The sequence below is a fragment of the Cottoperca gobio genome, chromosome 5, assembly GCF_900634415.1.
Source record: "Cottoperca gobio chromosome 5, fCotGob3.1, whole genome shotgun sequence".
Classification (NCBI taxonomy): domain Eukaryota; kingdom Metazoa; phylum Chordata; class Actinopteri; order Perciformes; family Bovichtidae; genus Cottoperca; species Cottoperca gobio.
In genome coordinates, this window is record NC_041359.1 from 15,125,652 (window position 1) to 15,153,106 (window position 27,455).

At 38.9% G+C, this 27,455-nt stretch overlaps 1 protein-coding gene across 2 annotated transcripts; it reads right to left on the bottom strand.

Moving 5' to 3' along the window:
- slc38a3b (solute carrier family 38 member 3b) lies at positions 1 to 27,265 on the bottom strand. Of its 2 annotated transcripts, XM_029431602.1 has the most exons (17): positions 26,960 to 27,265; positions 16,675 to 16,846; positions 16,307 to 16,327; positions 16,060 to 16,141; positions 15,844 to 15,959; positions 13,089 to 13,162; positions 12,481 to 12,573; positions 11,418 to 11,499; positions 7,487 to 7,569; positions 6,401 to 6,459; positions 5,882 to 6,049; positions 5,653 to 5,732; positions 5,460 to 5,560; positions 4,427 to 4,551; positions 4,183 to 4,327; positions 2,978 to 3,081; positions 1 to 2,887 (listed from the first exon to the last, which is right to left on the bottom strand). In XM_029431602.1, exons 2-17 carry the CDS (start codon positions 16,776 to 16,778, stop codon positions 2,783 to 2,785), a joined length of 1,542 nt encoding a protein of 513 aa, XP_029287462.1. In that variant the 5' UTR covers positions 16,779 to 16,846; positions 26,960 to 27,265; the 3' UTR covers positions 1 to 2,782. The 2 variants fall into 2 exon arrangements, with proteins under 2 accessions (XP_029287462.1, XP_029287463.1); XM_029431603.1 differs by lacking the exon at positions 16,307 to 16,327 and having other exon boundaries at positions 26,960 to 27,262.
- Positions 27,266 to 27,455: the final 190 nt, after the last annotated feature.

Below are 27,455 nucleotides of genomic sequence, written 5' to 3' on the forward strand. Positions count from 1 at the left end.
TAAAAACATCTACAATTATTTTATTGCCAAACTAAAACTGTCCCTGCTATTTACACTTTACAAGCTACTGTAAATATGCATCACAATATAAAAGGTTTACATTTATATACATTATTTATATAAAGCCACGTCTTATTCAACAAAATTCATATACCTTATAATTATTTTATAGTCGTGTCGTTTCCATAGATCTATGTCTTGAACAACAGCGATAATAAAATATCACAGATTTTTTTAGGTACATGAAAAATGCATATTTGATATACTGCGTGTGGTATTAAAACTGTGGTACCTGTTTAAAAGTTAAAGGCATTTCAAAGCAGTAGGTAGTCAGTTGTTATTTTGGCATGAACACTTAAAGTGAAGAAAACTCTGTTCACTAAACATGACCTAACTAAACCTTCATTTACCCCACAACAACCACTGCAAATACTCGTGGAAAAGCAAGGGACGGAGGTTGATACGTGCATATTTCCTCGGCTGTTGTTAATAATTTATCTGCAAAAATAAAAATGGCTAAACAAATAGTCATTAATATATAAATAAAAAGGAGAGAAGTGATTATTCACGGAGGAATTTCTCTGAAGCCTTAGAGTTATGATACAATATAAGATCATCTTTGGGTATGAGCAGCAAAAATTTGTTAAAACATTTTGTGAGTTATTTTTCCAGGTTTAAACCTTCATGTGTAGTTTGTAATGAAATGCTCCTGTAATCTGTAAAATTGATATGCAGATTGTTGTGCTTTTGTGAGATTCAAAGTTCACCTGAAGAATTACTGAAAGTATTCATCCACATCCCTAAATTAAGCTCACAATTAAAGTGTCAACACTGACAGAACATCACAACAGTAATGTTTGAAACATTGTTCTATGTAGCATCTTTTAAAAAGGGCTTCATAATACTAATATAACATAGCACAGGATGGGACTTCAATGCACTTGAATTTAAGATGCTAAATGTACAGTATTACAATAACATCTATGCATTACAGTGTCAGAAAGAAAATGTCTGTGTTCACTAAAACCAACTACAGGACGGACTGGACATAACAACATGCACAACATTAACCTCAAGTCTAAATAGTCAACAAGGGTGAAAGCAGATCAAAATACTACAAACCAGTACAGCAAAGACGTTACGACAGAATCACAAAAGCATAACACATCTTTAAATTAATACAAATTAACTTGTTAAACTCTGCCAGACCCACCAGTGGGTTCATCTTTACAAATCCATGTTGCTTGGCCAGGCATTGTTCGAACCAAACCAAATTCAGGTGGGTTCACCCAAATGATATATATAAAAAAAAAAAAGAATGTTTGACCCTCAGTGACATTGTTCTCAGACTACATTGAAATGACAACAATGCTGATTCTGATATGTAGTCTACATTTCTTTGGTGTCCACATTCATGTTCTTATCTTAAAACCTGCATGGTTAAATTCTGCATGGCTGGATATTTCACTAGAGGTAATTAACTTCCTGATATTAAGTGTTATTTAGTGAGCTTTAGATGTGCTGGTAGGCTTTTAGCCTTAGGACAGAGCCAGGCTAGCTGTCCCCCCCCCCGCCCCTCTCTTCTCATCTAACTCTCTGCAAGAACGTGAATGAGTGAAGGGAATTTCCCCAAACTATTCCTTTCATTCAAGTTTGGATTTTCACTGGATGTGGGCATCATAAAACAGTTTGAACGTGCAGATACAGAATCTGTGATACTATCATTCAGAGAAATTTAAAGGGCGTAAGGAGAATTTAAGCGATTAATTAACTGTTGAGATCAAACTTGAGCTGTACTTGGTTTATATTTAAGGTCACAGTTTGGCATTTGAACTAAAAGTTCTATATAGGGAGGTATGAAATTCTTTGTATTTTATCAAACATTAAAAATATCTTCGGTCGTAACTCCTTTCATCATTTATATACTGTCAGCTAAAACAGAAAAACTGATATCATACATGATATATTTGGATTATTGTATTTATCATATACAGTAGTTAAATATAGTTCATTTGAAATTAAAAACAAAGATATAGTAGCTAAATAAATATACACTCCTGTGTTTGCTGTGTGTTTGTGTGCCGTTCCAAAGGCTTAAAAGGCACCAGAGTTTCTGAAAGGAGTTCAAAACCAAAAGCTTTGCAGGACACACTACATAACAACTCGACAGGTCGTGAAATGAAATGTCACCTGCACTCTAAAGCCTTAAAGCACTATTTTGTTTTGTTTTATATAACATAGTGATGGACAGTTCAGAGTGCAGCTGGTTCAGGATGAGATCATTGACTATTCTCTTTGTGTGTGTCTCGTGGAAAATAATTCATATCTTTGTAAAAAAATAACTTATGAGTTATTTCTCATGCATATCTTGATGCCTTCCCGTCTTCAGCCTAACAGACATCATGCCTTCTTTCAATACAGTACCAGCTGCAGTTCTTTGTGTGTAAATAAAGAGGAAGTACCAGGAAAGGACCGTTTCACCATCATGGATGGACTTAGTCGAACTAACAGATGGTAATAAAAAAAATGACCCTGTGTAGTCCTGATTAATCCAAAGAAATTGCATTACCATTGCACTATGTTAAATTGAATTATAGAACGTCATTATGCAAGGATTTTGTTCACATGTGTGTTAAGTTACAGTCAAAAAGTTAATTTAACTCGAGCAGTTGTGATTCCAACCAACAAACTGTTAGTGTGTTCTCACTGAGGTGACAGAGCTCCCTTTACATGGACCAGATATTTTCCACCTTTCCAGAGCTCACATACACAGAAGCAGCATCTAGTGGCCTCCTGCTGCAAGGCCGCCCCCTGTTGTCCAGTCGATGAGTATGAAGCTCAGACTCATTACCATGAAGACAATACCCAAAGCAGCAAAACAGACAGCCTAAGAGGCGGGAGAAAAGAGCACATCAGTCAGATAATCACCAAACTAGCATAATGAATGACTGAAGAGAGAACGATTTCAAGGCCTCACCACTATTTTAGGAACAGAGTTCATGGGCTCATCTTCTTTGGGAACGATGCGGATGTAAAAGACAGCAGGGAAGATGAAAATGAGACAGGGAGCCGACGTGGCACCTGCAAGGAGAAAGAAAAAGTGCTGGTAAACAAACAAAGCATACAGCACTGCTTGGACACAAACAAGAAACATACATAGTCTATGTAAGTATGTATAATTTTCAGTTTGTATTTGTTTTCTCTGTTTTGTGCAGATATGTACTGTGTTAAACTTGCTACAAGAAAAGTTTACCAATGGTAAATATCAGCCAAAATAATGTGACAATGTAACGCCCATTTATCTTTCTTTTTTTTACTTTAACTAACCAAAATATGTTATGAGGAAGACATCATTATATGATACAGGTGATACGGTGATAAAAAGTAAGGGAGAAAATATAAAGAAAACACAAAGAGCTACTTTAAGCATTCCCCTGTGAATACTACAATTCCCAGATTGTGAATACACAAAACAGCTCCACGAATTGCTTCATCTGCATGTCCATGTTTATCAAAGCAGAATTTGAGGCTTTGAAGATGCCTTTGGCAGTCCTTTGACTGAAATGTTTTCAACTTTGACCTCTAACCTGTGAAACATGAGGACAGAGCGTGACAATAATATTGACTCAGGTCGTCGGTTTGTCCAGGACCACGGTCACGGTCACGTTTTATAGTTTTGCTTTTAATGTTTTTTTGTTTGTCGGGAACTTAAAAAGCTTGAAACACAACCAACACTGCCATGTCAAACAGGAGGGTTCAGTCTGTAAGCAGGGACAGAATAAGTAACCCGTAATCACATCATATGTAGAATAGCACCCCAAAGTCCAGACAAGTGAATAAATAAGACCTGTGGGAAACATTAAATGCTGTTTCAATGATTTTTCTAATGTTCGATTTGTGGGTTTGTCAGAAGAATTACTAAAGAACTACTTCAACTACTATTTTCCTGACACACATGTAATAGTAATGGTATGATAGGGTGTTTGCTACTTGTCTGCAACTTTTAATGGTGATAATGTTGGACAGTCTTTCTCAAAAATATTAGTTTTAACATTAACATGACGAGCTAATGACATAAAAAGCCTCCTACAGTAAAGTTTTTTGGATTTATTGATAACTAACTAGAACATCACGATGATATTTTTGATGCATGTTCAGCTTTATGTTCAGTGCTGTACTAACCAATGATGCCAAAGATGCCCAGAATGTTGGGAGCAAATATCACCAGCAAGTTGATTAGGGTGAGCAGAACGAGAGCAATGGCAGTGTGACGCAACCAGTTGAAAGACTTGGTGGGGAATAACATGTGCTGGATGGCTCTACGTACCTGTGGACAGACACAGACAGAGGATTCAATGAGGAAATAATACCACGAATATCATGTTATTATTGAGCATCACAGGGAACAAATCAACAGCAAACTCACAGGGAACAACACGATAGGGACTGTCAGCGTCACAGCTGTGAGGACGGCCACCCTCACACACAGGATCAAAGTGTCGTAAGGATCAATCCGGTTGTAAGTGTGCAGCAGTTCAGGCTCCACCTTGTCTATAGAAGTAATAGATATATAGAGGAAAGAAAACGTATTAATAAAATAATAAAAGTGTTTTCTGATGTGAACATCACTCAGCACATTGTCACCACAAGAGGGAGCTCTACGTGTAGGAAGACAAGCAAATACAGAAACATACTAACCATCAATACTGCATCATTATTACATTATCATCATTATATCATTAAACATACAGTCATTTGAAATCATAGATTAGAATATTTGTATTTTAATGGGACTTTCTCCTCGGAAATCTTTTAATTATTAAATATTATATCTATTGGCTGCCGCTGTATTTTGCCACTTAACACATTTTAATATTTTAAAAAGCATTAGGGTAAGATAAAAAAATATATATTTTAGTATTCTGTAGAAAGCAGCATCCCCTCATCACAATGTCAGACCTTGTAGATTTCTGGAATCGGACAAAATGCTTGCATTGACAAGACTGGATGAATGTGTTGGTATTTATATGGTGATGTGTGCGCTGGAAGTTTTAGTGTATACTAGTTACCGTGACAGACTCTTGTGTTGCTTGTAAATGTATTGTTATTGGTGTCTGTTGATTGATCTGTGTGTACCTGCCCGGGGACTGCAGATGGAAATGAGATAACAGCTAAATCTGGCATACATCAACTATTCTCTTCTTGAGATGAATGTTTTTTAACATTGTCCTTGACATGGTCCTTGTTCAGACTAATGATAATAATGTTTTTTCTAATACTGTCACCAGTGGGGAAAAAAACGTTATTTTGAGAAAGCACACCATCTATATAAACCTGTCCTCACCACAATGATTGAATGTGGTGCTAGATGTTTTTTTTCAATGTATTCATAAGTGATTTCTGGATATTGCTGTGTTTAAAGCAGAACCAAAAAACAACCGAGGGATAACTGTTCTCACCATAGAAGGTCAGGTAGCCAAAGAGAGCTGCCAGAAAGTACATGCTGTACATGACGAAGATGGAGATGTTGGACACCTTCTGCATCCTCTTCTGCGTTGGACTGAAATCAGAAAGATGAAAGTGTGAATGAGAATGCCACATGTTGCAATGACATGTTGTAAAATACTTGCAGGTTACAGAGGGGTGACTGACTTGCTGAGCTCGGTGTAGATGGGGAGGACCTCAGGGTGGCAAACAAAGGCGAAAGCCAAGATGGGAATGGTGTATGCCGTCTGTGAAGAACACATTAACACGTTACTTTCGATGATAAGCATTGCAACAGAGCCTGCCAAAATGAGTGTGGGAACTCTGCACACATTGACATAAGTGTCCTCAAAAACAATCCAGATAAGCAGGCTGTGTCTGCACCTCGGGTGCCTACCTGTGAGTTAATGTTGATCATGCGTGGAGAGCAATGGGAGTCATCGTCCTCGTGAACCAGACCATTGTTGTACTCGTGGACGTAGCTTGAGACATTCAGGTGTCCAGCAGTACTGTTGGCTGAGAAGTCATCGAATGGGCAGGGAAGCTGAAACTTCTTATAGATAACCTGCATAGGGATGCAAAAAAGGTATAAAGAAAGAAAAGGCATAAGCATGAAGGGATGTTTCAGAGTCAGTAAACAAGGGCTCTAAACAATCACTGCAAAGCTGAAAAAAAGATGTTTCACGTCAGATTAGTGGGATTCAGCCTCTAAGTACTTTACTTTTTACTCTCAACCTTTGATGTGTATTAAGCAGCTGATATTCGCCTTATCAAACATAACCACATACCACTAAATATAGAGACGAGGGTGGGAAAGTGAATAACATGTGTGCCAAAATGGCATGCCAGAACAAATAAGCCTCCTTGTGAAGAGTCACTGTGATGATGTGCCACTATGTGAGCTGGACCAACTTACAGCAGAGAGAAAAAACACCATACAGCTGAGAGAAAATCCACTGGTGTAGCCGAGGTAACCTGAAAATAAATAGGAAGAGACCGTCAATGTCACAGCTCCTGATCCATTTGGGCTTCATGTGTTGTTTGGGACTACAGTAAGCTGTATTAGTTACACAAGAACTTCACAAAGCGAACTGTTTCCGACTGTTCTATAAATGAGGCTTCTGCTAAAAATGCCCCATCAGAACGACCTCACAGCACTATGAGACCAGAAAGAGCATGTTGGTTAAATGTATTAATGAATAGCTCAGTTAAAGGGTGGGATCAACTCATGGATAATGATGTCTAATTGGGAACCTGCTGTTTCCACTGCCAGCGGTGGGATAAAGACACACACTAATTGCTTGACTTTAAGGTAACTGCTCCAACAAAATGTCATGATCAAACATAATTCTAATCCACAAGTCCTAAAGATAGATGTTTTGTAAAAATAATTTGGCAAACGTAAAATATGCATTGTAGTTCAATTTAAAAAGCTTTGAAAAGAGCTTAACTACTTCAAATGAATTAATCGAAGCTTAAGGATCTAAACGTGATAACAGGCTTCACAAAAAGCTTGAGCAAAGACAGACGGAGAGGCAGAGAAGCGCAAGGTCATTATTTACTAATAGTTTACGGTTAACATTAGAAGGCAGGAACTACCAACCAGGAACATTATGGAAGCCACAAAAAGAAAGAATGGACAAAACGTGATGCGTGAGAAACATAAAAACATGTTGCTAAGTCAAAATTGTGATCTTGGAAGTCTTTGTATCTCATCGTGTTCACTTACCAAGACTATTTTGTATTTTTATCATGTCTAACTGTTCATGTTTTTTTGCGGTTGGTTTTTCTTGGCAGAACTGGACATATATTCCATATAGGTCAAAGTGTTCCAGGAAAAGTTCCTGTGGCAAAAAGAACCACAAATGTTTCCCCTGCTTGCAGCGTGAAACAAGTCAGAGGCGCTCACATCATTTGCAATAGACTAATAGTTCTTTAGAATAGATACAAATGTCTAAACTAATTTGGGAAGCAGACATCCAACTATACTAGTTCTACTCACCAAGCTGTTTCATTAAAGCCAGGGGCAAGATGATACTGGCAGAGACCATGATGACCAGGTAGTTTCCATTCAAGTACCACAGACTGTTTGGAGAGAAATAGAGTTTATTTTGGTGAGCTCAATATTTTAAACAGTGGCACAGAGACACGGTTCACAGAGAGACGGAAGGAAAAAGGGTTTACATTGGAAAAAGTGATTAATGTTAAGAAATTGTTTTACACATTTATTAAAACTACTTTTTCTAAAATCACAGTCTGGGAGCAACACGTGGTTGTTAAAAATCTACTGGTCCAAATGGTTGAAGTGCTGCATTTTCACAGACCGACAGCAACCTGCTGGGAACATCGCTGGCCCACAGATTGTGGAAAAAACGTGTGTGCTCTCGACAGAAGTACCGGAGTAGACTGTTATGTAACTGAGGATTTATGAGACTGTTCACAGTTGCGGAAAAGAAAGACATTGTGGAGCCAAAACAACACAGCACAGGGGGGTGGGGGGCTGGTTGCCTTTATTGTATAGTACAGCTGAAAAAAGAGAGAGAGAGAGAGAGAGGGAGAGAGAGAGAGAGAGAGAGAGAGAGAGAGAGAGAGAGAGAGAGAGAGAGAGAGACATAAAGGGCCGAGGGTCAGATTCGAACTAGAAACAAAATACACAACAAACTAATTTGGCTGACAGCATCATTGTTATTATTATTATATTTTTGCCACGTTAATCGTGTAGTGAAAACTTAATATCGCGACAGCCCTATCCCACATCATAACACCCGGACATAGTTTCCACCTTAAAGGCATCTGTTATAGGCATACCAACAGTTTTGGAATCAATTATAAAAAACTTGTGGGGGTAGAATAACATATCCAATCTTAGCCCTGCTTCTCCTTCAAACACATTCGGGGATCAGGCTGCTGTATCATCATCGGCTATATGTGGGTACCACACACACTTCCTCTCTATAAAACGCCTCCTGCAAATGCCCTTCATAAAACATAACTCCTTCATACGGCTCCATGTCATTCTTTGTCAATATGTCACAGTGACCTAGTCTAATAATATACTGTATATAAAATAACATTCAGTCCTAAAGTAATTATTTATAGTGCACAAATGGTAAGTGGTTCTTTATTCTGTATAGTCATGTCCTTTTTATATTCCTTGTTAACCATAATTCTGATTCTTATTTTGATTCTGATAAGGACATTAACTAAAGTACTGCACCTAAATACAAAATTGAGGTACTTGTACTTAACTTGAGTATTTCCATGTTCTGCTACTTTATACTTCGATTCCAGAAATATATTGTACTATTTATTGCACCACATTTATTGTATAGCTTTAGTTACTTTGCAGATTCAGATCATTAATACACAATATAAATACACTGGCCAAATAGAAGTTGATGCATGATTGCAACTTAAGCTACCCAGCAGTAAATAAATGAATAAAAAGTATCCCATCCGTCCACTACTGCTTGTGTGTCTCTATCAGGAAAACAAATATATTCAGTAGCGGTGCAACATCTCAGTAGCTGTAGACCTGAGATGAGCCTTAGCAACAGGAAGCTAAGCTAGACAATGATTGTCAAACCATTAACGACCACTGTCTCCTAAATCCTGTATATAGAACCGTCTTTGTGTCCTACAGCCCCCTAAGCTCCTAATCCTGTTATTCTTAACCTTCTGAATGAGGCACAACCAGTCAGATCCGATGTCTGCCATCCACACAGCATACGGTGATCTATGCTCCTATAGCTCTCTCTTTCAAATTCAAATAGCTTTATTGGCATGCCCATAACGAAATACAGTGTCAACACAATGTATGAATATACAATATACAGACATCTATTCGTATACATTTTGAACATTGTACCAAACTCCAACAGCAGATTTAACAGCTTTTCTTTTACTTCCCCCAGTATGAGTTAGTAAAATGTGTATCCCTATTTGTGAATTTCTAGAAAAATTATTCCCAGGCAGGTTTAAACTTTGGGCACTGTGTTAGGAAGTCACTCTTCTTTTGGTGGCCATGTTCTCATAACTGTTTATATAAGTATACTGTGTTCCAATAAGTGAGGTATGATTGGGTTGATATTTTTGGGTTGTGTGTGTGTGTGTGTGTGTGTGTGTGTGTGTGTGTGTGTGTGTGTGTGTGTGTGTGTGTGTGTGTGTGTGGAGTCCTTTGAAAGCCGGGGGAGTCACAAGAATCACAGGTCATGTCCTCTTTGGATATTTGGCCAGTACGTCATTTTAGATAGATCAGGCTTCACATCCAGAGCTGCTCAGGGAAGGTCAACACTCAAGTCAATTTTCGAGATAAAAGTCCAGATAAGCAAATTGCAAGTCTTGCATTTGAACATTTTGCTATGAAAGATGTGTCGATACATAGCTGAGACTGAGTGTTTGCAATGCTGGGCTTTAATAACTAAGATGTGGAGTTATGAAAGGCCTAGCACTGTGTTATTTATCTGTGTAATCCTTCAATGATATGCGGTTGTGATATTATACATATATTACAGAATCATTTTAGCAGAAATATTAAATGTCGACTGATAAGTAAGAAAATCAGAGATTACTGATTTTGTTTTAACTTATTATATTTCACCTTTATTTGTTTTTTATTATTACTTTGGCCACAATTTTTAAATAACCAAATGTAGGGGATGTTATTGTAATGTGTATTCATGTTGAAAAAATCAACACAACAACATCATCGGCCGATAAATAATCTGTCTGTTATATTAGCATCAATAGATTTTGTGTCCGTCGGGCCCAAAGTCTTTATGGAGTCAAGTCTCAACAAGATACATGTAGCTCTGTGTGAATTCCTGCTACTTCCAAATATCTGACCTTCTCCTTGTGTGACCATGCAAACCCTCAGCCCCACCCTGTTCTCCTGACGCCACAAATGTGAACAGCGAGAGGTGCACCGAGTGTAAATGAACAGCGTGTGACTCGGTTGCTGAGAGCTAGCCCTCAGCTAACCTGTCCTTATGCTCGGCCTCGGAATTTGGCAACCATGTTTTACCACCTGCTGCTGTCATTTATGTGTGTGTGTGTGTGTGTGTGTGTGTGTGTGTGTGTGTGTGTGTGTGTGTGTGTGTGTGTGTGTGTGTGTGTGTGTGTGTGTGTGTGTGTGTGTGACACAGACAGAGAGCGACAGTCATAATACTTCATTTATCGATTTCGATTTTAGCCTCTGACCTTGAAATGAATACACACAAACACAGATGTAAGTATTAGTTTATCCCACTCCGAAATGCATCAATGATAAAGGTTAATGATGTGCGCTTCAGAATGCTTAAGTCAGAGTCTTCTAAAGGGCATGACATAAAAATGGAGAAACGCACTAAACCTCAACGACAGTGAGACAACAGAGAGACAGATCAGGCCACGTGCTTAGATGGATTTCTAGTGTAGAGGTTATGTCATGTATTGCGTTGAATGTAAGAGCCCTAAGAGGGCTGTCTGGATGTTTAACTCCAATATTTAAAACACACGGTTGAGGACTGCTAAAGTTGCCGTGATCCCTTTTGAGCACATGGTTTGTTTTTAGATTCAAACAGGCAGCTGGAATCCACTTCAGTCTACCGCAACCTTATGCAGAGTGTCTGTGTTTGCGGCAGGACTCTGATATGAACACTGCTTGCTTTCAATCTGACAGCACTGAGGGTTTAGGTTGTGTGTAGACATAACCGACAGATAGTACCCAACCGCCTGCAGCTCAACCAATTACAGGCTGCCATTCTCATCACACCCCCAAGCTGACTGAATCAATGAATGGTGCAAACTGAATATATTCGCTCTACACACAGTCTGCCAGGCCCCTTGACCCAGCACACAGTGTCTAAGCTGGACAGCAGGCAGCGGGGTCACGCGCCTTTCACTAGCAGCACAGAGATGTTGGTGTTGAAAAGCACTTAAGTGATAACACTCACTCGGAGTTGGGATCTGCCTTCAGGAAAGTTTGGATGACCAGCGGTAACTCAGACTTCACAATGTACAGGTAGCTGGACATAGCTGTAACAGACGAGACAGAGAAAATGTGAAAACATGCTTACTTGCAAATACGTTAGCATACTGAGCAAACAGACATCAGCTAAACCACGTCACACTATTTGTGAGTAAGTGACAGAGCAGTAGCTACTACTGAGGGCAGATTTGATTCAGTATATTTAAATATGCAACATTTAGGCTGACAAAAAAACGACAGAGTTGTATCTCTTTAAAACATTGCTTTTCCCATGTTGGGGGGAAAACCTACAGCTGAAACGATTGTCGATTAATCGTTTAACAGAGAATGAAATAGCAATTTTACTAGTTAATCGTTTTAGTAATTTTGTCTTTCGATCAATTATCAATTATTAATCAAGTAATTCAATCGATAATGCAAATAACTGTTAGTTGCAGAATTGATACTCAATAAAAAATTAAATTGAGCAAAAAAGTTGAACATTTAACTGTGTAAATAAAATATAAATAATCAAAATGCTGCTAAAAGATTATTGAACTGCATTGGGGTGGGGCTTGACCTCAATATTTCTAAAATTCTCGCCATGGCTTTGGAAAGTGAGTTACTGGCATCAACCTTAATCCAGGTGCAGTTATTGCACGTACTTGGGGCTGAACTATCTTTTGTGAAAACCCATGCATTCAGTCTATGAGTATTACAAATTGAAGCAATGTCAACCATTCTGCTGGATTAACCTAATGACAGTCTGATGTGTATCCACAAAGCTTTCAGAAAAAACCAGCCATATGCTGTTCTGTGAACTCTTGTAATAGCCAGCAGCACCGGGGACACAGCTGTTTACCAACACTTCTCCTGATCTTTACTGTCAATACATCCTCATATAACAGTTTAAAGGGATGTACAGCCATGGAGAATGTAGTTGTGTGTGTGTTTGGGAAAGGGGGATATAAACTCTAAGTATAATTCATGTTTTCTGCTACAGGGAGTTCACTGAACACATGAATCACTAAATGACATTAGCTCCTCACCTCCAATATTCTGCAGGGTGATTGCTATACCAGCGGCCATTTTTCCAGGAGTGCCAAAGGCCCTGTACCCCAGCTCTTCATAAGCTCGAATTCCTGTAAACAGATTACAAACCATATTATTTACTCAGTTATGTTTTCTGAGACGTCCCTCTGAGCAACACAATAAAATACAATACAAAAGAAAAAGTTGTACGTCAGTGATTGGTGGGGGAAGACCATTTGTAATTTTCACAGTTTTAAATGTTTGTCATATACAATTCATTCATTCATTTGAACATTTATATCAGTCTTAGCAAAGTTAAGCGGACTGGAAAACAAATTCCTAAAATATTATATATTCCTGAACATTCTGGCATGTAAACAACAATTTAATTGTAATTGGCAAATTAAAAAATTGTCATTAAATTTAAAATCATTTGCTAACTTTGCTGACTAAATGGTCCTTTAACCAGTTATCAGATGTCTTCGTCACTTTGGTTTGTTCTGGTATCCAGAAGCAGCAGAACTGTTGGACTTTCAAGTCTGCATATCATTTTGATAACATAACTCTACACTATAATATATACACTACTTCCTTACAAAAGGATGAGATATGACACAAGGCTTACCCACAATGCCAGAGGATTTGAGCAGCAAATGAATGGAGTAAGTTGACAAAGCTGCTACTGCAGTCAGAAGAAACCTGTGACACAATGCAGAATATCAGTTATATAACTATATTATACTTCTATATATATATATATATATATATATATCAACCTAATATATTACCAAATTATGCATTCCCACTGGGATTACAATCCTGGCTTTCCTCTTCCATTCATTTCCGTTTGCTTTACAAGCAACCATTTGCATTAAGTAGTGATGTATTGCACCTGTTCGTAGACATTACCACTAATGTGACAAGGTATTGTTTGATCTGACATTGTGTACTAATGAGAGGGAAACAAATATTTTAATAAGCAAAGAAGTTGAATTTCAGTGGTGGCTGATTTTGCACAACGTCACTGTCCTGCCATTGGATGACATTTTAAAGCTGATGCTGTTCATTACTTCAAAATGCTAATTGTGCAGTTTTATAGTGACACTAAAGCAACTATTCAGCATGAAACAAAACGAGGCATTCATGAAATAGTCTTTTTGTAATAGAATATAAATGCACTCCATTGACAGAAATCAACAGTCCTGAACATGAAAATGATATTTCCCACAACCCTTTTGTCTCTAAGAGTTACAGTGGTCCTCCTACAGAGTCAAGTCAGCACAGGGTTCTCAGGTTCTTAATGGGTCAGAGATTGATCCCAAATCCACTTCCTTTTTCAGACCTTTCCCAGCATTTCTGCACACTCTGTCTTTCTTGTAGCCACAACTGTAGTGAAGTCCTCCCCCTGGCTCTTGTCTGTATTTGCAGAGGGAGGGAGGCCGAGCCCTCAGATCCCCTAAACAGTCATTAGCAGCATTTCGACGGCTGTGTAAACTGTCCAACCTCCCTCAACTCAGAAACCTCTCAACGTCAACTCAACTCACAAACAGGCATTTATCTTATAATTCTGCTTTTGGTAAATATCACATGTAGTGTGATGCCTTGTGTAAATAAGCCTTCACGACTGCTCTATCTCTGTGTCTCACTGGAAATACGCTGGCGAGGAATGAGAATGTCTGTTCGTATCTCTGTTGGTGGATCAGGGGTTCAAACATCTACAGCTAACGAGTGTATGAACAAAGACGCATGAACACACAACACAATCAAAAACACACAGACTGCCACGGCTCCGATCGCCTCAGCCGGCGGATCGTTGGTGATGGCCTGCTGGAAGCGGATCATCGCCGCTCTCCACATCAGATGGCTCTCTGATCAGGCTGCAGATTCACCTTCTTTTAACGGTACAGACCCCAGCACTTGCCTAAAAGATTCCCAGTTAGTCAGCACTGCTAATCCACATTAACAAGGTGACTGCACAATAACAAACGGACAGACAGACTTCCACCGCCTTGTAGCAGCTGAAACTATTAACAGCACAACAGACTCGATCTTCATAACCCGGCGTCATATACACGCTATGGCTTCAGATCATTTGAGAATTGGCTTTTAAACACAGCGACACCCACAGAGAGGGATACAAAGCTCCCGCTCTGCATACACGTCTTTTGTCTGATCTTATATGTGTTTGTGCACACGCAACCACGCACGCACACACACACACACACACACACACACACACACACACACACACACACACACACACACACACACGCTCTCTCGTTAATAACCAGACTTCCTCATACCAAACCCCAACAAGGACAGCATAGAAAATAAGAAGTGATATGCAAATAAACACCTAACTTATCAACATCTACCACGCTTAACAGTAACCTATAATGCATGTTGTCTATCGCGATAATAATAGATGATAATAATGATTAACTACATCCTGATGTCATGCTGTTAATCATTCTGGAGGATTATTTCTTTTCACCTACATCTGATGACTCATTCAAACCTACAGTTTTTCCATAACTCAAAAGTCAATGTTTTGTGCAACAGTCGTGATGCATTACTGTGTGATGGCCTTAGATACAAGCTGTTTAGCAATTATTTCTTATGTTTAACTTTGATATGCAAGTGCTGTTTGTTATATGTATGTTTGACATAAGATGGCATCATATGAAAGACTGTTAACCTTCAGGCCGGTTGCTTCATGTTGCTTTGAAAACTCATGTAAATGCAACTTAAATGTCTCTTGCACCTACTGCTACATAGCAATGATTCAGTTACATGAAACCAGCCACCAAGCATATACAGTTGGAATCCCATTGAACCAATTACTTTCAGCTCCCTTCATCAGAGGAGCTACTCTCTGACAGCTCTAGCATTGAACTGACTTGCTTTTTTTCTATTCCGGTCCTTCTACTTGCTCTCTGCAGCTACACAAACACAGACTACAAGACAACCTAGGTTACGGTCTGACAGCAGAAGGAAGTAAATGAGCAATCCAGATGCCTCACACAGGGTCTGGACATTCAGTTATTCCGGGCTGTAGCCTTTCTGGGGTCTGTATGTGGCAACGAGGGCGGGGATGGGAGCCTGAGAAAAAGGGTATGAGTAGAGGTGTGCATATTACAGTAAATGATATGTTACAAGATGTCATGACAGGTACTAAATCACTCCTGTAGGTAACCAGCACCACTCCTGGCCCTTAACCGCACCATCACAGCAGCCTGCTCCTCAACTGTATCCTCTCAAGAAGTACATTAGAGAGTCTCAGGGCTCCATAGTCCTTTCAGCAAATAGTTTAAGTGCATTGTACAGACTCCACCATTTTGTAAATTGTCACAAATTGATATGAATATTTATTTACTCACAAGAAAAGGAGTATGCCAGTGTTGGCCATGGCATACGCCAATCCCAAGATTCCACTGCCCATAATAGCATTACCCAGGTTGAAGACAGACATGCCAAAAGAGGTCTTTCCTTCAAACTGAGGGGGGGGGGGGGGGGAAATAGCATACAATAAATGTCCAATAAGAAAAAAAACATAATGTTCTTTCTGTTGTTTTACGTCTGTAAACTTGACTTACATCTGTGAAGTGTGGAGGTTTCTTTCCATCTGCACTGGGCAAAAATTCCTGATTCTCCAGCGCTCCATCCGGATCATCAAATCTAGGGCACAAATGTATAACATGTTAATCGATGGTCTCCCTCTCTTTACCTCTGAAAACGGTTCACATATCTGCCGAAGACAATGCTTGGTTTTTTTGTATCATCATAAGCATGGAAACAAAAATGCAGTTGAACAACTCTTCATACAAGTCTCCACAGACATACCTGACTGTTTGAGTGCCATTGCTGTTTAAGGATCCAACCGATGAGGCGAGCAAGAAACAAGGTAAACATGCATTTAAAAAACGTGAACATTATGCAGGAAGCAAGTCATACTGTATGTCGCTCAACACATTCGACAAACTGGTTATAATTAAATGGAAACTCACAAGTCTTTTTTTTTGTTAGCTCAAAAGATAGTTAGTTAACTTCAAATAATCCAGGATGTGGTTTTCACACGAGTATAACTAATACAGAAAGACAAAAGTTATAAAAAAAGTGCTCGACACATGCTGTGTTATGATGCTATTAACAGGATATAAGTGACAACAGGCAGACATTCCTCTGTGTTTCAATTCAGGGAGAATACTCACAGATCCTCTTCTAGCATCGTCTTCATTGGCACACCCACGTCACATCCGAGGTCGTGACTTTTCCCATTGGATAAGATGTTCATCTCTGACTGAGAAGGTTCCATCTTCCAAGTTGTAACAGATTGTATACAGTACGTGTACAATGAAGATGTTGACTCAATATCTTGAATATCTGGGAAAGATAAAGAAAGGACATGAATCACACACACAGTACAGGCACGTCGGGCTTGTTTGTTAAAGAATGCATTATTCCATGAACTGACTGAAAATAAATTCTCAGTCAGCTTCTAACTACGGTCGACGGGGTCCTATGTTAGTACAAAGTTTTCTGCCAAAGTTCACAGGAAACATGAAAGATTTAGTATTTATTTTATTTTATCTCTGCTCTTCTTACTGGTTTGAAGTGGATAGGACTGGGTTGGAAAAAGCTGATGTCACATATGTCCGTGAGCCAATCAGGATGTAGCAGTATAGTGTGGGGTGGACTGCTTGCGTTTCAACACCCCTGTCAATCAAATATGATCAAATCAAACCCTTACAGGCGAGTGGATACGTTTTTGAGTGTTAAACTTAACCCTTGATATCTTGCATGTTTAATAGTGATTATTTAATGTTATAAAGAAATGCTTTTTTGTTTGCCTAATTGTAATTATTTACTATTAACTTTCGGCTCCAGCAGCAGCTGTTTTAGTTTACTGACGTTACTGTAAATTCTGCGATCAAAGGTATCATGAATCCTTATATGTCTGTACAACATCTGCGTCGCGATGACTCAGATCTATTGTTGACACAGTGTCACACACTTCCAACACCTGAGACCTGGACCACATTCTCTCACTCATTCAATTTGTTCAGCGAAACTTCTGCAATGCATATCCCCACATCAATGGTACGTAGCTGTAAATGATCACCGGCTGCGATAAAAAGCTGAAAAGTATGGCAAATTTGTTGTGCTTGCAGAACTCCTGTACCGAGCAAGGCAAACAAGTCCAGACCACAGGTCAAGGTCTGTTTGAGTTTTTGGGACTTTTGTTTGCTCTTGTCTTTTGTGCAGTAAATGTCACAAGTCTACATATTCACAGTGCTACTGTTCACATCCCACACATGACGTCTTTAAGCACAATGTGATGAAACAGAATGCTAAATCACTCACAACAACGGGCTTCGAATGACCGAGAATGTGTTTTGCGAAACAATTATTACCATAGTACTATAATCACACATTTCAACAGTATCATTCCTTAAGGAGCGTGGGGTTTTCTGTAACCACGGTTAGAGGAGAAAGGAGGTGTATTTGTCAACCGATTAATCGCTGGCAAGTTATAAATGGCAAGAGAAAAGTCCTCTGTGGGAAAATTCACATCTTGAGCTGCAATGATTAGTCGAGTAATCGAAAAAGCAATTGAAATGGCACAAAATGCAGTTTTCAGCCTCTCAAATATGGAGATATCCTGCTTTTCTATGTTTTATATCATATTAAACTGAATATCTTCTTTAGCTTTTGGACTGAAACTGCAATGGACATTTCCCACTATTTTCCCAGGGACATAAATGAATCCTCTTCACTACTTCACAGTGTGAACGCTGAGAGACAATAGTGTGTTGTTAGCTGCTTCCTCTGTGACAAATGTACAGCAGCTCAATTGTGTTCACAGTGTCCTCTCAGCCTGAAGATCACTATTACTGCCATTCACACCGTAAAGTTAAAGAGGGCCATTGATATTATGTCACTGCAGCTACAAAATAAATCAGAGCCCAATAAAGCAAAGTCACACTGCACAACACTTAACACAATAACCAGCTATACAGACCTCTCGATGAATGAATAATACATTTTTTTAAGAACAAAATCTGGAAACCAATCTTATTTAAACCTAAAATAATCTTCTAACCTCAGTGAGATCTTCCAGTGCCTTATCTAGTGAGTCATTTTATTTGCCCTAAGTTAACATGTTCTGTAATGTAGTCCTAAAAGCCCCGAATGTCAATACTTTCTGTTGCAATACTAAACTTAGATAATGATCATTTCCAGAGCGACAGAGGGGAAAAAAGTGCAAGTCATTTAGAAATTAAACTCATCACATTGTTTTATGTCTTGGATCATTAGTGATTAAGAGGTTGATTTTATCATCAAATCAAGAAATTGTCTGACTCTTCCGCCCTATAAATTACAAAGAAATGTGGCTGTTGTGGCCTCCAGGAGAATACAAATGCTTTTTTTGTGCATGAACAACCAGAAAACAGCAGATGAACCTGGAGCCACTACCATTTACAGTAAATGCAGTAGGAGGCTCATTATGGAGTCTCATGATGTTGCCATTTCTTCTCCCATATGATCACTGCTTTGTGCTGTATACACTTGTCGCCTGACAATACACCTTTAGACTGTGTATTGCGTCATAGCTGGCAAGACATTTCTTTCATTACGTGATGCCAATGAAGTTAATGTTTTCAGGTGTTTTTTATACTTTCAATATCCTGAATTTTACAAGCCAACAAGAAATACCTCGGTTTTGTCAATGCAGGGGTAATTAAAGACAGAGGGAGGATGAGCTGAGCTGCGATAGATGTGTATTTAGCAGAGGAAATCAAAGAAAATCCTAAATCTATCCAAGACCCTGAAGACACTTGACTTGGATCCGTTTGAAAAGTTCAAAATAATTCTTCTTTTTGCTTATAAAACTGTATTCATGAAGTGTCTGCATTTCTATTGGAAACGGATGTTTCTGTTCGACTGATATTTTAGTTGCTTTCAGTCAAAACAGGCCAAATATTTGAATTTCAGAAATTCCCTTGCTGCAAGGATAGAGAAGGACTTCTGTGTCTCTAATGGAAACAAGAATAACAGAACAGCGCACAAACACAATTATAAAATCATCACATAAGGAGCTTCCTGCAAAGAAATATTCTATTTGGTACTCAATATATGGAACATGGAAACAATGCTCAAATGGTACTTATCATTAACTCATTCCAATTAAATGCTAACATAAGCCAGGGAGTATTTTCCATTGGAAACTATTAGGTAAATCAGACACCCATAAAATAAAGCATTTCCAGGCGTTCTCTGGGCTTTTAAGAAGTGTGATAAAGACCTGTAAGACCACATCAATCTGTTTGTATTTCTCAGTAAAAGTCCAAATGCCACAACAGGAAGTCACAGGGAATCAGCAGCATTAATACAACAGGACTGAAACTCTGCAGAAACCTCTGCACAGAAGTCTGAGATCAGGTAGCTGTACGCAAAATTAGTTATTTAAGAAGAAACGTTGCTGCTTGTATTGCTGCTCTGTAATTATATCTAAAAAAAGGCAGGCTGGACTGCTTAGCCATATGTGTGCCTATAAACCGTGTCCCTCAAGACGATCTAAGACGGCTCGTACGAGACTCGAAGGATGTGGTTGTGTTGCTAGCGATGCTGAAACTAGGAATACTGTTATCAAAGGATGAGATTATTCTATTTGTATAATGGATACATCAAAAAGAAAACAAAAGCTTGATGCAACAGTATAAATATTGATGTTTCAAACTAAATATGTGTGTAGGTATGATGCTCCATATGAGAAACTGCACAGACTATCCTCTTCTACACCAGGATCACCTTACACTCCTACGCTCTGCTACAGCCCATAGTCAGTTGTTTTATGTAATAAATGAGTCCTAAAGGAGCATAAGAGCAAAATGTCCCATTCTGAGTTACTAGACAGGTGACATTTGAAATGTTTGAACAGGTGGGAGGGTGAATAGTGATTAGATGTTACACTTGTACGTCTGCTCAACGTTAATGTGAGAGGAATGGTTATTTATAAATCATTTTACTCTTAAAAAGACCCACAACTATATTCCATTTCTTCTTGTGTGGAAATAAAACAGGGCAGGCACGGGATAAGTGGGGGGCAGTGGGTGAGCACATGTAAATGAGCAGATGACCATGTGGTGGTGTAGGAACAGGCACGAGGTTCAGCCAGCAGCGCCTGGCAGCACCAGCTCATCTCAGCCACGTGCCTTCTGGGGACAGAGGCCCACATGCTCATGTCCTGCGATATCGGCCAGCACCTGAATCACATATGTTACTCTGTGGCAAAGCAGGCTTAAGAGATTGCTTTTATTATGGTCCATTGCTCATGAACTACAACCCTTTAAATGCTCCAAATAACTTTAACTTATGGAGGTACTGATTTTCTTTCCTGTTGCTAATACATTTGCTATTTTTATGTCCTTTCTGAGGAGGAAATAAACTTGCGTAAAGCAGGAGTTGACATAACACGATTCTTATATGCAATTCATTATACAGTTCAAAATAATTCAGAAAGATAAATCAATACACTAATTAAGAAAAGAATGCTTTGATTCACAACTCAGTACAGGAACTATACCATACAAATTGAAATAACAGTATCAAATAGTTATACGTCATATATCAACCAAAATCAATCAATCTGCCTTAATATTCAGAACATAGCAAATTTACCTTGGGCCACCACAATTAATACCTTCATCATCAAATGCACAATGTTAAACAATACACACAACAAAAGATGAAAAGATGAAATTCATGCTAACAAAGACATTACCTTTTGTGCGTCACTTCCTACATCGGTATTACGTAAAGCAGTGTGACGCATGACATAACACACACACACACGTGCACACACACACACACACACACAAATGATTAAACTAGATAACAAGCCAGCTCTTGTCAAGTCACTGATGCTTTTTCAGGTGAGCAAAGGTTCCCCTGCCTTTTGAACACAAGTGTTTATCAGAAACCAAAACGTAATTTATCCTCAATCATATTTGACGTACCCGTTTGGTGAAACCTTTATGTTTCAACAGTTTGATATGTGAGAAAATGTTCTGACAGGGACAAAAGAAAAAGGTAGTCCTATACAGTATACTGCAGTATGAGTAACTGTTTGCCTTCATACAGATCTCAGCCCACTCACCTCTTCATGACTCCTTCTCACACACTGACTGAAAGACTGAATCAGAAGCAGCACTACTACACTGTAAATAGGCAGTCAAGATATTTTTTTATACATCATTTTACAAGCAGCCAACAAAATCTGCATTTATCCAAAGCTTTAGCTGAGAATATTAAACTCAGCTGTCATTTAAATGAGCCCGATAATCCTCCTATGTTATGTTAAACTAGGTAACATGCACCCTGGTGGCAGGTGGACCACTAAAATGTGTTTTTTTTTAATAAAAAACAAAAAAAGTGCATGAAATTTGTTTTATTTTCATTATAGGGAGTGAGTAATGTGTAAAAATAGCAAACTCATGCATCCATGAGCACTACGGATGCATGTATGAGGGTGACTACTGACACATCGTGTTTAGAATACAGGAGGTGGACACAGACACAGAAACACGTGTGCAATGTAGTGCAATCGAATGCAATGACCATGGAATAAATGTTGCCTTTGTGAATCATGTAATGTAAATGTTTTGAGGCTGCATCTGCAGGCTGGTAATTACACTGGACAGCATCATTTTAAAAAGGTGTTCTATGTATTTTGTTCATCCCCTGTTGAGAGTAGAAAGTAGAGAGGAAGTAGCTCTGGCCGATAATGCCATTATGTTCTGGTGTCTGCAGATTCTACAATGAAGATGAGGGGCAATGTGTTATAGCGGATGGGAATGATAGCCATAACGAGAAAGTTTACAGAAAGGTATTTTTCCATTGATTACGTATACACGTTGTCCAGCTGAAGGGCAGTTTTCTAAGAAAAACCTTGCTGGCAGCAGGAGGTCCAGGGTAATTATACTCCAGGTAGACATTTCAGGCACACTTACACTTGAGCACACGTCCACTGTATTTATAGATTTAGACTGCAGATGTTATACAAATTATACCTATTTTGATATCTAAGGGTACTAATTGCACAACAACATATGTTGTAGATTACAGTCAAGTTCTAGACTGACAAGTTTTTGTCAGCAAAGCCTCTGTATTTACGTATTTCCAAAAGAAACACATCACATGAGAGATGTTGATGGCGGTCAAGTGTGACTTTAGAACCAGTTTGCATCTACTAATAGGCCCTGTAAACCAAGCCAGTATCATAATATAGCCCATACTCATTTCTGGTGTGTTCAGATGACAGTTTTGATAATAATGTCCCCTACTCTCACTGCTCTAGCATTGTTTTGATGTCAGGAAGCAGCTGTTTTCACTGAAGAACCTCTGATAAACACACTGTATGCTACCTGCTCAGTACCATCAGCAGTCAGACAAAGTTAGCGCTAGATGGTTAACAGAGAGCATTCAGCAGGTAAAGAGCCAGGTATTTGTCTCAGGTGGAGACAGAGCTACAAGGAATAGTGAATATTGTACTTGTATTTGCCAGGTGGATACAAGCACGACTCTAAATGAACGTTGCTCTATATCTGCTGATTGTTGCAACTGTTAGCTTACAAGTTTGCCATATGAACGAACAACCATACAATATGTTAGTGTTACTGACCGAAAATATTTAAGGTGAGTTATGTATTTGTATTATTTATGTATTTTGTATTGTTCTAGGGTTTTACCAGGTCAAGAGATTTTAATACTTTAGCTTTCAATCCAAAACGGGTTAATTGGTTTTTATAAAACGGACATGTCAAATCAAGCAATCTGATTGGTTCTTAGCCGTGATATAATGAGCGTATATCACAGGTAGAATTGTAGTTACTTTTCACAACAAGTCAGTATCCCTCCGCGTCTGAGAAAAAGCTACAACCGTTACAGCTGTTAAATTACGTCCGTTAAGAAACAAACTTACAAAGCTTTACTATGTAAATAAGAACAGAGTTCCATTCGTTCGGTTGCTTTTATTATAAATAATATCAGCGTGAAATGACAATAATCAAACACGTACTATACAGGCTGAAACACAGACGTGTTTACAGTTCAATCTGGTTCCGAGTTCTGGTCGTGCATGCGCCAATACAAGGGACCGTCCATTTATGAAATCCGTATAATACAATGTTCTCTACTCTGGAGGAGTGGATTGATCAGTGCCTATCTCCAGAGAAAAAAGCCCCTAAAAGACGACATGCAGAGCTACGTGAAGAGCAGGTAGACCAAATGGGAAAAAAACGAAACGAACAGAACACCGCGCTAGCTGTTAGCGCGCTAGCTGTTAGCACGCTAGCTGTTAGCACTATGTTTTGTGCAGAAAGCAACGGAGGGACTATTTTATTTTGAACATCATTATTTAATAATAAAAACTATTTAAATTGGAGTGTGTATTTTTCTTTCATATTGCCCCACTTGGTAACCGTTTTATAAAAGCAATAGCTCACTTCAGACCGTGATATATACTCATTATATCACAGTTAAGGGGGTTGTCGGCCCGACGCGAAGACCACGCCCCTTAACTGTGATATAATGAGCATATACCACGGCCTGTCGTGAGCTATTGCTTAAACATAAGCCGGTTTGTACATATATTGGATAACTGTTGACATTGAGTCTTTAAATCATAAATAACATATGGCTCTTGGTGGATTTTTTTAACAGCATATATTGACTTGAGAGTATACATTTTGGCACCGATTGCTCCAGAGGGAACACACCCATGGGGGTGTTAGTGCCTTTTCCTACCCATTAAGCTACAGAACACCACAAAGCATGCACGACGCTCTTTGAACGGACTGAGAGCCACAAGATAAACAAATTCTAATTTGAACTTTCTCCTAAGAAGATGAACAAAACATAGGCTGTTAGGGAGATGACCAAAAAGACGATCTTTAAGATCAAAGGGGTGGTGGTTGTCTTAGTGGTTAGGCTTCCAAAAAGAACACTGGAAGGTTGAGAGTTCAATAAATGCCACCAGTGTTCCCCGGAGAACGGCACTTAATCCCAAATTGCTTCAGAGGGACTGTCCCTGTATTTAGTTCACTGTAAATCTGCTAAATGACAAATTAAATGAAAGGAAATAATTCATTGAATAAATATATGCAATGTATCCATGTCAATACACAACATTAACAAAGGACTTTCCAATGACTTAAATATAAATAGACAGCAGCATATGATATAGTCAAATTCAGATCCACAGATTACAAGCCCCATGACAAAGATAATAATAACCCCTGCAGTGTGTGACACTTAACACTTGGGCTGACTCAAATGCTGATATTCTCAGGTCTTGTCAGTGTGACAGGAGAGCACAGCTGTAAGCTTCCCGCATGGATAAAACATTGGCCTCCACATGTCGCGCACCTGTCCAGCTCCTCCTCAAACTCTCAGCCATTTTGATAACTGCACACGCTGGGGTCGCTGACCGTAGGCGAGCTTATCTACCCATTCTCCACTGTGATGAACCCGACATGAAAACCCATATAGGGTGTTGGTGTTTAGATAGGGGCCAAAGTCAGAAACATACCCCCTCACTTAGGTCACCTTAAATACACAGACAGAAAATGTTCTGTATCCCAGAATCTTTTATAAAGTTTTTTCAGTCTTAATACTGTCGGTATTTCAAAAATATTTTTCTAATTGAACTCTAACTCAAAATGCCTCACACTTGGAAAGTTACATGTCTTCACTAGAGGACCACTCATAACCTGCATTCAAGCAACTGGGGGTTAAGTGTCTTGTTTCACGCTATTTTAACAGTTGTTTCACAGGAATATACACATTTCCACACCCACCACTTTCCAAGTAGTAACCTGCACACCAAGCACGTAAGCTTTTCCAACCTTCAGCATGTTAACAGGACACATGAAGCTGTTCAGAAAATAACTGCAGCATTCACTGCCTGGTTATCTGTAACTGTAACTTAGAGTAACTTTTAATAAAATATGAAATAAAAAGAAGAAGAAACTGAAGCACCCTGAGCCCTACTAGGTCTGAAATGTCTAAACTTGAAGTATTATTGATCAATAGCCATAACAATATCCTAATCCTAAAAGTGACATCGACCAAAATTACCCAATTATTTAAAGTTGTCTATCACACAAAGAAAGTGAGGAAATCCTTAAAGTTGAAAAGCTGGCACTATGGTATGTTTGGAATTTCTGCTTGTAAAAATGACGATTAATTAATTCAAAATAGATTACAGATGTTCTGTCGATTAACTTATTGTTTCACCTCCAAAACTAAATATGCACTTCATTTCATGTTGTTATTTGAAATACTATTCGACATGAAAAACTAGACATTCAAATCACTGGCACACATTCATGATATGAACACTGCTCAAAGAAAACCACAGAAGATCTAGATCACAAATGATCTTCCTCTCCCATACTCATGAAGAGAACCCTAATTTTTCTTCTAAGCCATTGTTGACAGGCACACAATAATAACACAATTAGCTTCAGTCAGTAAAGAGTGATCAGCATTCACTTCCTTCACAGGGCGCTCTTCCTCCACATGGGTATATTTAGCAGGCAATAACAAAGGCAAATTGCTTTAAAAGGCTGCTACTGGTTGTTAAAACTACTGATGTCTATATTACTCATGTCCTGACGCAGACTGTGTGGTGGCCTATTGTCCAGAACGGCTATCAGTTTGGTTCGGATATGTGAGGAGGAAAAGGAAATAGTCTTAGTTCGTTTTACTCGATGCCATGTGGCTTGGATACCACCAACACATCATGGAGTCGGCTGAGTTAACTGCAGGAAAGGGGATTTTTTTTTTTTTTAAATGCCCGAAGACCAAATGACCATAAACTACCAAGCAACCCCCCCACGCATATCAACTGTAGTCTGAAGATTTGCGCAACACTTTCACCTAACAAAAGTAATATCTGCCTGTGAGTCACACATTGACCAAGTATCCAACTCATACAGCTGTTTGTTTTACCTGTTGCAAGGCGACCCCAACTTACAGGCTGATCCGACATCTGTGCTATTAGAGACAGATTCAAAATACAAAACGAGTGCAGAGACAATAAATGGACAATCTGTCACTAACTCCTTCGGGCACATGGTCCTGACATCTGGATTTGGGGCTCACTGCAGGAGGGCCAAACATACTATTATTTATTTTATTTACTTTACTTTACTTTCTTTACTACCCAATGGGTAACAAAGCCGTATGCCCTGTATTGTGTGCCATGTGACCATTTGCCTACCATTTGCTACACTTTCATATTATCTGTTTTCATTCTTCTTCCCCTGGGCTACACCATAGCCTATGTGTGATTGGGAGGAAGAAATACTATAGCCAATGTTTTAAAATACTACTTCAAAAGCCGTTTCTATGAAACATAAGCATCATGCCAAACACAGTGGCATCATCTCTGCAAGCGAAAAATAAATTCAGATTTTTTTTCTGTCTTACCAAATGTTCTTGTCACGAAGCCTTGAAGTTAATTCCTGTGATGAGTGAGAATAAATGGGATGGACAAAGTCTCTTTCTCTTTGCGTCTTTTTTTTGTCTTTCTTCTTCTCAGTGAAGGTGGTAGTATCTACATTCGTGGGTTTTTTAACGCACGTTTGGATCGTCGCTCTTTAAGTCAGAGGCTACAAAATGCGCTTTAAGAAATGGTCGGCATTGTAAAACCCTCGGAAGCTCAACTTGAGGGGGTCGCATTAGGTCCGCCTTCTTTGTAAATCCCCCTATAGCTGTGCTGTTCGCTGTCGGTTTTCACCACTTGGTTTCCTTGTAATCACCTACAACGATGAGAGAGCTACAGAGATACAAAGACTATCAGAGACTGGTTAGTCTTTGGCATGAAGGAATTGCGCATAAATGGCACTATAGATAGTTTGGCATTACGCACAACGCCGCGAGAATATGGTGCGTAAATCAAATCTATCATATATGGAGAGGGTGT

Excerpts from the sequence above, each read along its gene's own strand:
- slc38a3b (XM_029431602.1), bottom strand. The coding sequence starts at position 16,778 with ATGGAACCTTCTCAGTCAGAGATGAACATCTTATCCAATGGGAAAAGT. Across the intron at positions 13,163-15,843 it reads ACTGGCATACTCCTTTTCTT|GTTTCTTCTGACTGCAGTAG; the intron begins GTGAGTAAATAA and ends ATTGTGTCACAG. Across the intron at positions 7,570-11,417 it reads AAGGCAGATCCCAACTCCGA|TCTGTGGTACTTGAATGGAA; the intron begins GTGAGTGTTATC and ends CTCTCCAAACAG.